We start from the raw sequence: 13879 nt of genomic DNA on the forward strand, positions 1-13879 counted from the left end.
CGCCTTCGTTAAGACAACAGACAGAAAGCATTATGGGTAATCACTGCCCAACATAACGCTCATTACCCATAATGCTCTGGAGAAGCAGGTGGATTCTGGGAGACGGACAAAGTGGAGGAACATATGGAATCCCCTTTTCATCAAAGATCAGCTAATAGAATTATACTATATTCTAAGGTTTGCATTTCATTCATTTTTTATTTTCTTGATTTGAATATAGGTTTGTGCATATTTTGTACCTTTTGTTTATTGCACTGTCCTGCCATTCGTGTGACACTAAAATGTCTCATCTTATCTACACCAATATAGTAAGGCAAGGCAAGGCAAGGCAAGGCAAGGCAAGGCAAGGCAAGGCAAGGCAAGGCAATTTTATTTGTATAGCACATTTCATACAACAATGGCAATTCAAAGTGCTTTACATAGAGCATAAGAAATACAAAACAGGGAGAATAGATCAGAGAATACAAATGAGCATAAAAGATAAAGTTATAAAAATAGAGGGTATATAAAGATAAAAGATTAAAATAGATAGTAGTAGTGTAGTGTGTATATAAGTATATTCATGCATATATATATTTATAAATGCAGTCTATTTCTATATATACACTCGCACACAAACCGTGTGTGTGTAACAGCCTAATGGAGGATTGGTCTGTCAACATTACATTTGAGCGCAGCGACCAGTGCAGTAGTCTTTATTATTAAAGTATTATTGGTTGCTCTACATTCGAATTGGTTAATTGTTTTAGGCCCGCCCCGTTCGGCGCGACGACCCAATCAGAACAACGCCAGGTTTGAAGCGGACAGAACTTCCTGCGGGTGTATTAATACTCTCTTAACCAGGCTGCCCCCCCAACACTGAGACCCCTGGAACGGGGGGGTCGTGACCTCTGCCACCCCTCTCTGACCCCGGGGGTCCAGGCGAAGGAAGTGAGGGGAACAGGAAGTGGTCCCGGAGAGGTTGGACGGCGAGGAGCAGCCGTGGCCGATAGAGGAGAGCCTGTCCCCCCCCCTCAGAGGGGATAAAGGTCGGTCTGAGAGGGACAGTAGCCCCTCTGTCCCCCCCTCCACGGTCGGATGGGGGTCCCGGAGGGATTCATAGCCCCCCCCCCCCCCCCCCCCTGTGACGGAGGCCAGCTCCCCCTCCCCCCCCCCCTCGTGACGGAGGTCGTCTCACCACCCCCTCATGACCCCCCCGTGACGCAGGACGTGACCCCCCCCTGGCCGGGGGACGGGGAGCGTCTAGTTTGGACCGGAGGCGGTCGGCTGATGGCGCCTGGATTAATGTTTACAGAGCTTACCACGCTGGAATCAGATGGTTTACATATATACATATATACACGTATACATATATACACATATACGAGGACATACATACAGAAAGCACAATAGTTAACCTACTTACTTCATCACGCCTCAAAGGTAGACGTGACAATAGTTTAAAATATCAACTAGTGCTTCATCTTCATCCTTCAAAGAATGAGTGACGTATGAAGACCTCCAGGAGCCCATCGAGGCTCGAGGCCTGACCACTGGCGCCCCCTGCTGGCCCTTTCACGCACACCCAGACTACACACACTACACACACACTACACACACTACACACCCACCCACACAATAAACAGCATTAGAACACAGTCGGTTTATCAAGGTTTATTGGAAAGAAACCAGTTATGAAAATCTAAAGATATGTACAAAACACTGCAGGGCTCGCGTCTGGGGTTTCCATGGCAACCGGCCCTCAGCGCTTCCTCTTGGCCTCGTACTTGTAGACGGCCGCCGCCTCCTTCGTCTCGCTGCTCATCTTCACCCGCTTGGTCTTCTCCTACCGACACACAGAGAGACAGACAGGTTAAGACCTTCTAAAGCCTAGGGGACAGACAGACAGACAGGTTAAGACCTTCTAAAGCCTAGGAGACAGACAGACAGACAGGTTAAGACCTTCTAAAGCCTAGGAGACAGACAGACAGGTTAAGACCTTCTAAAGCCTAGGAGACAGACAGACAGACAGGTTAAGACCTTCTAAAGCCTAGGAGACAGACAGACGGACAGGTTAAGACCGTCTAAAGCCTAGGGGACAGACAGACAGACAGGTTAAGACCGTCTAAAGCCTAGGGGACAGACAGACAGACAGGTTAAGACCTTCTAAAGCCTAGGGGACAGAGAGACAGACAGGTTAAGACCTTCTAAAGCCTAGGGGACAGACAGACAGACAGGTTAAGACCTTCTAAAGCCTAGGAGACAGACAGACAGGTTAAGACCTTCTAAAGCCTAGGAGACAGACAGACAGACAGGTTAAGACCTTCTAAAGCCTAGGGGACAGAGAGACAGACAGGTTAAGACCTTCTAAAGCCAAGGAGACAGACAGACAGACAGGTTAAGACCTTCTAAAGCCTAGGAGACAGACAGACGGACAGGTTAAGACCGTCTAAAGCCTAGGGGACAGACAGACAGACAGGTTAAGACATTCTAAAGCCTAGGAGACAGACAGGTTAAGACATTCAAAAGCCTAGGAGACAGACAGGTTAAGACATTCTAAAGCCTAGGGGACAGACAGACAGACAGGTTAAGACCTTCTAAAGCCTAGGGGACAGACAGACAGACAGGTTAAGACCTTCTAAAGCCTAGGGGACAGACAGACAGACAGGTTAAGACCGTCTAAAGCCTAGGGGACAGACAGACAGACAGACAGGTTAAGACCTTCTAAAGCCTAGGGGATTAGGGCTGTAACGATACACAAACTCACGAATTTTGATACATCCAACGATTTTTTTAAATATAAACAACACTTATATAACAATTAACTTAATGTAACATCTAATAACAAATAATTTGGAACACTGAACAGACTTCAACAGGAAGAACACGATTAAAGTATAGCAAAATGAATTAATAAATAACCAAAGATTGCAGTTGGAGGATGCTTGCAGGTAGGCAAAAACCCTCAACTAGTTTGGTGGTTTAGTCAAATATCCTATTAGCGCTTCTTATTAGGCTATGTAGCTTAAATAATGACATAATCAGGCCGTATAGAATGCAACATGTTTAAAAGCCTAACTTTCAATAGATGGGAAAAAACATGAACGTCTGATTCGCAATAGAGAGGCATAGTGTTACGAGTAGCGTGTGCGTGTGTGTGTGACGTCAGCGAGTGAGTGGACGAGCGAGGAGAGCGAGTGGTAGCGTGTGTGTCTAGTGAAGAAGCGAACGAGTCCGGTAGAATAAAGTACCCAGCCTGTCAATAACCGATGGCCGCTTCATTCCGAGCTATAAGCAGACCAACTGCCGGTCAAATCACACAAAACAATAGAGACAGGATCACACAGGCTATTTTTGCGCGCCACTCTGGATAAATGTCGTTCATATCGCATATGAGGACTTCGACGGCTGTGGAGAAATGCAATCCTCCGTAGCCACGGAGAGCTGTCATCACAGAGAGGGCATCTCGTCGCAGACTTTTCAATCTGACAAACGGAAACCCTGGCACCAGCAGCTGATATCAGGTGGCTGGATCTGGATCGTGGCTTTGAGTGTCGCCATTTCTGTTTCGATACGCATATCGTTACAGCCCTAAGTAATATTATCAAACATAAGTTATTTCATAAACTTCACTAAGCTCAGGGTATGGCACATCTCCATATTCTGAGACTACTCCTTCAAAAACGGCTGGAGCTGGCGGTGATCCAGGACACGAGCCTGAACCCCTGCCATGTGATGACCAGTGGACCGCTTTCACTCAGGGCTTCTTGGTGGCGAATGCAAGGATAGTTTATCAGAGGTAGCCGCGGGCCTTGTGTTTGACACCTCTGGCCATGGGGACAGGGCCACGGGGACAGGGCCACGGGGACAGGGCCACGGGGACAGGGGCCACGGGGACAGGGCCACGGGGACAGGGGCCACGGGGACAGGGCCACGGGGACAGGGCCACGGGGACAGGGCCACGGGGACAGGGGCCACGGGGACAGGGGCCACGGGGACAGGGCCACGGGGACAGGGGCCACGGGGACAGGGGCCACGGGGACAGGGCCACGGGGACAGGGCCACGGGGACAGGGCCCGTGTCTGTAGCTCACCTGGATCTCCCGGCGGCTCTGGATCTTCTGGCCGATGACGTAGAGCTTACGCTCGCGTTCGATCCTCTGGGTGAGGACGGTGTACTGGTGAGCTCGCTGCCGGGCCAGCTTCTACACACACACACACACACACACACACACACACACACACACACACACACACACACACACACACACACACACACACACACACACACACACACACACACACACACACACACACACACACACACACACAGAGAGAGTTAACGCCAGGAGAGGCCACAGGTACCCAGGGTAACGGGGTGCTGTGGGGGGGGGGGGGGGGGGCTAGGACCTGGAGGCTGTAATTGTCGGTGGGTCCCTTGATGATCTTGGTCCTCAGGGTCTCCAGGGTGGGTCGGTTGTAGGCACGGCCCACCAGCTCAGGGACCGTGTTCAGACGCTCGGCCAGGGAGAAGTCCTGCACTGAGAGACACAACGGCTTAGACAGGACCCACCGGTACAACGGCTTAGACGGGACCCACCGGTACAACGGCTTAGACAGGACCCACCGGTACAACGGCTTAGACGGGACCCACCGGTACAACGGCTTAGACGGGACCCACCGGTACAACGGCTTAGACGGGACCCACCGGTACAACGGCTTAGACGGGACCCACCGGTACAACGGCTTAGACGGGACCCACCGGTACAACGGCTTAGACGGGACCCACCGGTACAACGGCTTAGACGGGACCCACCGGTACAACGGCTTAGACGGGACCCACCGGTACAACGGCTTAGACGGGACCCATCGGTACAACGGCTTAGACAGGACCCATCGGTACAACGGCTTAGACAGGACCCATCGGTACAACGGCTTAGACAGGAGTCAGGACCCACCAGTACAACGGCTTAGACAGGACCCACCGGTACAACGGCTTAGACAAGAGTCAGTCAGGACTCATCCATGGTTATTGCACCATTTTTAAAGTCAAATGTAAGACTTTTTAAGACCTTTTTAAGACCAACACATGCATAAATTAAGACCCAAAAAATGTCTGAAAAATGATTTGATAGAAAAGGGAATTTATTGAGTCACTTATACACATCAACCGTAGCCGTAGTACTAGCAGTAGTAGTACTCTTGCAAAGTTATCTCGGAAGCGCGCGGACACGACGCTACGCAAACACAAGAACCCACCCGTGTCACCCATAGTCACCCATGACCCGTCGCTTAGCAACCGGACACGCTGGGGTTGATATGTTCCCGGACTACTGTAACTACTACGGAGTGATAACAAAGACATGAATCAGGCAATAAATCCACCGTCCTTGACAGCGGTCAAGTTTGGAGTGCGGAGTGGACCAAATGCAAACTACTGCAGCTGCTCTAAGTTAAACCCCAAACTAATCGGAATAAGGCTCTAAGTTAAACCCCAAACTAATCGGAATAAGGCTCTAAGTTAAACCCCAAACTAATCAGAATAAGGCTCTAAGTTAAACCCCAAACTAATCGGAATAAGGCTCTAAGTTAAACCCCAAACTAATCGGAATAAGGCTCCAAGTTAAACCCCAAACTAATCGGAATAAGTGTATGCATGTCGATTATAGCGGACTACACCACCTCTTCTGTAGCCGAATAGAATTATATTCCGAAGAGATAATTGCATTCCGATTGAGGCGTTAATATGATCCTTTTCTATTCCGATTGAGCTGTTCTTCCACATCTATGCGGATCAGATGTGTCCATGTAAACACGGCTGACAGTGATCACACACACACGCACGCACACGCACGCACGCACGCACGCCGAACTTCCTTATTCGAATATAAGGCGAATATCAATAAATAAATCAAAATACAAACGAATATTAGGCAGCCCTTAATATTGGAACCTGTTATGGCAGGCCAAGAGGGAGAGACGTCGGAGAACCCGACGCAGTCTATTCCTAATATTGTAATGACCACGGAAGAGGCAGTGAATTAAGTATTGATTAGACAGCGATTTATTAGAAACCTAATAAACCATAGCAACGCCGGTAAACAAACCCTGCGAAGCCCAATCCAGGTCTTACTGAAGGAATTTAATGGTCAAAATATTAATAAATATTTGAATATATTCTAACATTAATATTAATAAACAAACAAACTTCGAATATGATTTTTGGGCAAAAGTCAATTTAATTAATTTACTGTTTGGAATACTTACATTAAAATGATCCAGCATGAACTGTGATCCATAGTACCGCGATATGACACGGCTGTCGGTGTCGTCTGTGGGTCAGTACCTCACATGGATATCCATCCGTTTGCTTTTAGTGGTTTTGTTCACTCATCGAACATGAGGACGTACTGTTTATCGTTTACGCTGCGTGACAGCTCTCTTTTAATGAAAGATGCGATGCCGTATTTGGCAAGATAGGCCGTTTTGTTTTCACTGCAGGTGAACGACTTCGCAAACTCAGAATCTGGGAACATAGCAGCCAAGACGTTACTAATGTCCTCGTTCGATTTGAAGGACTTATGTCTGCTCACCGTGTGGAGAACCCACAATACCTCCGCCTTCTGGGTTTCTGGTGGAGACACAAAGCCGGTTAACGCCGTCTGATGTGAAGTACTGGATGCTGAACTTTTCAGTCCACTTCTTTCAAATAATACGGGCATCGTGTAGTCCCGCTAGCTGCTGCGGAGTATCGGATATGTTTCTGCGACCTCATGTGGGACTCAAGAGCTTTTGCTCCCATGGTCCCTAGTATGAATGCCTTTCGGGATAAACGACACCTTGCCTCCTAGTCACTTGCCTTCTCCAACCACCCCCGAAACTTATCCTCCTCAAACCATTTCTCATTGAATTTGCACCGTCCCATCCTGAAAGTAGCGCAAGTTAGCCTACTGATGACTGATGTCAACGTTGACGTAACGTTAAACTCCTGAAAATGCCGTAATTAAAAGACACACTATGTGATTTGTTGTGTGTGACAATTTCCCCTAGTCTTAAAAAACCCTCTGCAAAATGTAATACCTAGAGCAAATTTACAGTAAATTTAGACAGTTTATGGCCTTAATTTCACACAAAAAAAGTAAGACTTTTTAAGGACCCGCGGGAACCATGTCATCACAATGGAGGAGGTGGAGTCGGTCAGCAGTCGGTCAGCAGTGGGTCAGCAGTGGGTCAGCAGTGGGTCAGCAGTGGGTCAGCAGTGGGTCAGCAGTCGGTCAGCAGTCGGTCAGCAGTCGGTCAGCAGTGGGTCAGCAGATGGTCAGCAGTCGGTCAGCAGTGGGTCAGCAGTGGGTCAGCAGTGGGTCAGCAGATGGTCAGCAGTCGGTCAGCAGTGGGTCAGCAGTCGGTCAGCAGTGGGTCAGCAGTCGGTCAGCAGTCGGTCAGCAGTCGGTCAGCAGTCGGTCAGCAGTGGGTCAGCAGTGGGTCAGCAGTCGGTCAGCAGTGGGTCAGCAGTCGGTCAGCAGTGGGTCAGCAGTGGGTCAGCAGTGGGTCAGCAGTCGGTCAGCAGTCAGGGCCAACAGTAACCGTTGAGGAGGACCCCGGTGCGTTCAGGTGACAGACGGGGGCAGCCAACACCACTACAGCCCCATCAGTGCGTCCCAGTGGGACCAGTGGGACCAGTAGCGGGGTCTTCTGCCCTCACCTTCTCTCTTTGAGTCCACGAAGAAGGTGTGCTGGTTCTCCTGCTTGCCCTTGGCGTCCAGCAGGTGGAGCTCTCCCTTCATCCTCTCGATTTTCTGAACGGGGAGAAGAGATGATGAGTGGCGGTTCCTCATCGTGTTGTGGGCCAATGAGGACACCAGCAGTGGGCACTAATGGTGTCATCAAGAGAGATGATGAGTGGAGGTTCCTCATCGTGTTGTGGGCCAATGAGGACACCAGCAGTGGGCACTAATGGTGTCATCAAGAGCATGGGAAATCTAAAGAACTAATGAATACCAATAACTTCCACAGTTCATTTTTAGTATGCTAATGGATGCGTTCTAATTAGGGCTGTAACGATACACCAACACACGATTCGGTTTGTATCACGATTTTTGACCCACGGTTCGATACATCCCACGATATTATAAAATTTAAAAAGCATTTTATTTAAACAACACTTATATAACAATTAACTTAATGTAACATTTAATAACAAATAATTTGGAACACTGAACAGATTTCAACAGGAAGAATACTACTAAAGTATAGCTAAATTAATTAATAAATAACCAAAGATTGCAGTTGGAGGATGCTTGCAGGTAGGCAAAAACCCTCAACTAGTTTGGTGGTTTAGTCAAATATCCTATTAGCGCTTCTTATTAGGCTATGTAGCTTAAATAATGACATAATCAGGCCGTATAGAATGCAACATGTTTAAAAGCCTAACTTTCAATAGATGGGGAAAAAACATGAACGTCTAACATGAACGTCACATTAACGAGGCATAGTGTTACGAGTAGCGTATGTGTGTGCACGAGAATGGCAGTGTGCGTGTGTGTGAGTGACGTCAGCGAGTGAGTGGACGAGCGAGGAGAGCGAGCGGTAGCGTGTGTGTCTAGTGAAGAAGCGAACGAGTCCGGTAGAATAAAGTACCCAGCCTGTCAATAACCGATGGCCGCTTCATTCCGAGCTATAAGCAGACCAACTGCCGGTCAAATCACATAAAACAATAGAGACAGGGATCAATATTTTTTCGCGTTTGGCCCACGATCGATAAGAGGGGCGCTGTCAGCAGACTATTATTTAGACAGATTATTAGCAAATTTCAATCTGACAATTTAACCGGAAGTTAGAAAGGGAGTATCGCGCTTCTGCCTTCTCACAGCGCGAGACGGGTTCGTGGCTTTGAGTGTCGCGATTTCGGTTTCGATACGCGTATCGATACAGCCCTAATGTACTGGGACTGTATCGCTACAGCCCTAATGTACTGGGACTGTATCGATACAGCCCTAATGTACTGGGACTGTATCGATACAGCCCTAATGTACTGGGACTGTATCGATACAGCCCTAATGTACTGGGACTGTATCGCTACAGCCCTAATGTACTGGGACTGTATCGCTACAGCCCTAATGTACTGGGACTGTATCGCTACAGCCCTAATGTACTGGGACTGTATCGCTACAGCCCTAATGTACTGGGACTGTATCGATACAGCCCTAATGTACTGGGACTGTATCGATACAGCCCTAATGTACTGGGACTGTATCGATACAGCCCTAATGTACTGGGACTGTATCGATACAGCCCTAATGTACTGGGACTCTATCGATACAGACCTAATGTACTGGGTCTGTATCGATACAGCCCTAATGTACTGGGACTGTATCGATACAGCCCTAATGTACTGGGACTGTATCGATACAGCCCTAATGTACTGGGACTGTATCGATACAGCCCTAATGCTAATGGCTGCATGCTAATGGCTGCATGCTAATGGCTGCATGCTGATCCATTTCTTTACCAGATCCTTTTCTGTTGGATGGCCCTTCAACCTCATGTCCTTTTGACCCCTGACCCCCTCACCTCTGACCCCTAACCCCGCGCCCTCTCACCTTGGCGTCGGCCAGCCTCCTCATCTCCACGTACTTGAGGTCCTGGGTCCTCATCATCTTCCTCTGCTCCTCGGTCACCTCCACATCCCACGCCTCCCTGTTGGCACGGTGGACGCCATCCTGCAGACCAGTACAGTCAGTCCCAGTACACACTAACCAGTCGGTCCCAGAACACTATAACCAGTCGGTCCCAGGACACACTAACCAGTCGGTCCCAGTACACACTAACCAGTCGGTCCCAGTACACACTAACCAGTCTGTCCCAGTACACACTAACCAGTCGGTCCCAGTACACACTAACCAGTCAGTCCCAGTACACACTAACCAGTCGGTCCCAGTACACACTAACCAGTCAGTCCCAGTACACACTAACCAGTCAGTCCCAGTACACCCAGTACACACTAACCAGTCAGTCCCAGTACACACTAACCAGTCGGTCCCAGTACACACTAACCAGTCGGTCCCAGTACACACTAACCAGTCGGTCCCAGTGCACACTAACCAGTCGGTCCCAGTACTTACTAACCAGTCGGTCCCAGTACACACTAACCAGTCGGTCCCAGTACACACTAACCAGTCGGTCCCAGTACACACTAACCAGTCAGTCCCAGTACACACTAACCAGTCGGTCCCAGTACACACTAACCAGTCGGTCCCAGTACACACTAACCAGTCAGTCCCAGTACACACCAACCAGTCAGTCCCAGTACACACTAACCCTTCTAGACCCTAAAACAGTAGCAGGATGCTGGTGTCTAACGAGGGGTCTAACGAGGGGGTCTAACGAGGGGGTCTAACGAGGGGTCCAACAAGGGGGTCTAACCAGGGGTCCAACAAGGGGGTCTAACCAGGGGTCCAACAAGGGGGTCTAACCAGGGGTCTAACGAGGGGTCCAACGAGGGGGTCTAACCAGGGGTCCAACAAGGGGGTCTAACCAGGGGTCTAACGAGGGGTCCAACGAGGGGTCCAACAAGGGGGTCTAACCAGGGGTCTAACGAGGGGTCCAACGAGGGGTCTAACGAGGGGGTCCAACGAGGGGGTCCAACCAGGGGGTCTAACCAGGGTCTAACCAGGGTCTAACCAGGGCGTCTAACGAGGGGGTCCAACGAGGGGGTGTGTACCTCCAGCTTGGAGCTGATCATCTTGTAGTAGAACTCGTCAGGGTTCTTCTCCATGGCCTTCCTCCGCAGGGCAGAGAGCAGGTTCTGCTTCTTGTGGTAGTCACTAGGACGGGGGAAGGACAGACGGACGTCAGGGGGCTACCACCAGACATCTTATAGATAGACGGAGCATTGGCTGCTGGGACGCGAGAAAATACGGCCGCCATCTTGGAGTGGTCAACCGGGAGCAGCAACAGCAGCAGAAACAGGATGCCGGGCTGTTGTTCAGCGTATTCCTGCTCAAATCGGCGGACAATCCATAATAGGAATCGGGGGATTACTTTTCACAAGTAAGATTTAACATTACCGTACTATTGGTATAATTGGTATTGAATAATAAAACACGCCAAACCATGTGGCCTTTATCATAGCTACACGTATGACAAAAAACCGCATGAAAATCAGTGGTATTCAGTGAGGTATGATTAATTAAATGCGCTGACAGTTCATTGCTCCAGCCAAACGGATTACACTGAGTGGAGCGGATGACCACTCCAAGATGGCGGCCCGCGACTCGTCAGCGCCAGTAGCATTCGATGCTCCGTCTATCATATATGATGTCTATGGGCTACACCCCCAGAGAGCTCACACAGGAGGGGAGGGTAGGGGTCAGCAGTCAGGGCGGAGGTTAAAGGTCAGGGTGGAGGTTAAGGGTCAGCGGTAGGATGGAGGTTAAAGGCTAGGGTGGAGGTTAAGGGTCAGCGGTCAGGGTGGAGGTTAAGGGTCAACAGTCAGGGTGGAGGTTAAGGGTCATGGGTAAGGTTGGAGGTTAAGGGTCCGTTGTGTCACAGGTAAGGGTGGAGGTTAAGGGTATGTTGGGCGGAGGTTAAGGGTTCTTTAGGCGGTACTCACTTGGCTCTCAGTTTGTAATCCTTCTTTTTCTCCAACAGTCCCAGGAAGTTTCTTGAACCCAACTGGAAAAAAAACAAAAGAGGATGAGTGGAGGAAACACGGAAGATACAGAGGTTACCAGGTTAAGGTTAGCTGGATAACCTTTAGTGAGCTGGATAATGTTATGGTGAGCTGGATAACGTTAAGGTTAGCTGGTTAAGGTTAGCTGGATAACGTAAAGGTTAGCTGCAGGTTAAGGTTAGCTGGGAAACGCTAAGGTTAGCTGTTTAAGGTTAGCTTGGTAAGATTAAGGTTAGCTGGTTAACGTTAAGGTGAGCTGGGTAACGTTATTGTGAGCTGGGTAACGTTATGGTGAGCTGGGTAACGTTAGGGTTAGCTGGGTAACGTTAGGGTTAGCTGGGTAACGCTATGGTGATCTGGGTAACGTTAAGGTGAGCTGGGTAACATTAAGGTGAGCTGGTTAACGTTAAGGTTAGCTGGATAACGTTAGGGTTAGCTGGGTAACGCTACGGTGAGCTGGTTAACGTTAAGGTGAGCTGGGTAACGTTAAGGTGAGCTGGGTAACGCTATGGTGAGCTGGTTAACGTTAAGGTGAGCTGGGTAACGTTAAGGTGAGCTGGGTAACGTTATGGTGAGCTGGGTAACATTAAGGTGAGCTGGGTAACGTTAAGGTGAGCTGGGTAACGTTATGGTGATCTGGTTAACATTAAGGTGAGCTGGTTAACGCTGAGGTAAGGTTAATCTCACCTGAGCTCGTTCATGGTGGTTTCTCTGCTTGCTCTTCAGGGCCTTCCTGAAGGTTGCCATGTTTGAGGGATGTAAGCGAGCAGAGAGATCTGAGTGTTGAGGTACACCGCCGTTAGCTCCACGCACGTAGTCGGTAGCTCCACACGTAGCCGTTAGCCTCCGCCAGCCGGGGAAAAGAGACGCACACGTGCGCGGGGAACTTCCGGCAACTCGCGGGGACACGTGGGTCGTTGCATCAGGAAATCACGTGATTTCCGTCCGCTGCAGATTCTATTCTATGATTTATTATTTATTATCATCAACAGGCGAGACATGTGCATACTTCTTCGATGTCAAAATAAATAGTTTATTCCATACCATATTATTTAATATTATATTAAACATAGCTATAAACCTTCGCTTGTAGATCATTGCAGAGGACGCTAGGTGATGCTGTTGTTTCTTCCACAATATTCCAAATAATTAACAAAGGCCAATAAAGGTCATAGCAGGTCGTTAAACAGAATATAAAGAAAGTTTCATGAGATGTAATTACTGAAAGTGGACCGGGTTGTATATTCTGTGTGCGGTCTTTAGTGTTCATAACGATGTTCTTGTGTTCTGCTGTGAATTCATGGCCTCATTTGTTTGTCAGTTTGTAAATATGTGGGGTTGGGGTGTGTTTCTGTGTGGACACTGGGTGGTCCTGTGAGTAGGACAACAGGAGCCACAACCGTCCAGTCAGAGCTGGGAATAGCCAGTCAACTCCAGCGTCTCCAGGAGGCGCTCCGAACCCAGGTGGACTGGTTCTGTTGTTAAGGAGCAGGAAGTGGGGGGGGGGCAGACCGCCTCACAGGGTGGCCTCTGACCTCTGGGGTCAGACCCGAACCCTAACCTAACCACCGGACCGTCCTGCTGAGTGAGGATGTTCAGCAGGACGGGAATCGAACCAGCACCTTCTGCACGCAGACGGGATGAAGGGATGAACGTTAACCCCCTCACCACGGGACGCAGACGGGATGAAGGGATGAACGTTAACCCCCTCACCACGGGACGCAGCGCAGACGGGATGAAGGGATGAACGTTAACCCCCTCACCACGGGACGCAGACGGGATGAAGGGATGAACGTTAACCCCCTCACCACGGGACGCAGACGGGATGAAGGGATGAACGTTAACCCCCTCACCACGGGACGCAGACGGGATGAAGGGATGAACGTTAACCCCCTCCCCAAGGGACGCAGACGGGATGAAGGGATGAACGTTAACCCCCTCACCACGGGACGCAGACGGGATGAAGGGATGAACGTTAACCCCCTCACCACGGGACGCAGACGGGATGAAGGGATGAACGTTAACCCCCTCACCACGGGACGCAGACGGGATGAAGGGATGAACGTTAACCCCCTCACCACGGGACGCAGACGGGATGAAGGGATGAACGTTAACCCCCTCACCACGGGACGCAGACGGGATGAAGGGATGAACGTTAACCCCCTCACCACGGGACGCAGACGGGATGAAGGGATGAACGTTAACCCCCTCACCACGGGACGCAGACGGG

The 13879-nt window shown here is 49.7% G+C and overlaps 1 protein-coding gene across 1 annotated transcript; it reads right to left on the bottom strand.

Moving 5' to 3' along the window:
- Positions 1–1637: 1637 nt before the first annotated feature.
- Positions 1638–12557, bottom strand: utp11 (UTP11 small subunit processome component). The gene is made up of 8 exons (XM_056592948.1): positions 12337–12557; positions 11590–11651; positions 10699–10801; positions 9578–9697; positions 7681–7774; positions 4389–4519; positions 4073–4183; positions 1638–1825 (listed from the first exon to the last, which is right to left on the bottom strand). Exons 1-8 carry the CDS (start codon positions 12394–12396, stop codon positions 1742–1744), a joined length of 765 nt encoding a protein of 254 aa, XP_056448923.1. The 5' UTR covers positions 12397–12557; the 3' UTR covers positions 1638–1741.
- Positions 12558–13879: the final 1322 nt, after the last annotated feature.

The sequence above is a fragment of the Gadus chalcogrammus genome, chromosome 6 (genome assembly GCF_026213295.1).
Source record: "Gadus chalcogrammus isolate NIFS_2021 chromosome 6, NIFS_Gcha_1.0, whole genome shotgun sequence".
NCBI classification, from domain to species: domain Eukaryota; kingdom Metazoa; phylum Chordata; class Actinopteri; order Gadiformes; family Gadidae; genus Gadus; species Gadus chalcogrammus.

Excerpts from the sequence above, each read along its gene's own strand:
- utp11 (XM_056592948.1), bottom strand. The coding sequence starts at position 12,396 with ATGGCAACCTTCAGGAAGGCCCTGAAGAGCAAGCAGAGAAACCACCAT. Across the intron at positions 10,802-11,589 it reads GATTACAAACTGAGAGCCAA|TGACTACCACAAGAAGCAGA; the intron begins GTGAGTACCGCC and ends CCCCCGTCCTAG. Across the intron at positions 7,775-9,577 it reads GGAGGCTGGCCGACGCCAAG|AAAATCGAGAGGATGAAGGG; the intron begins GTGAGAGGGCGC and ends CTCCCCGTTCAG.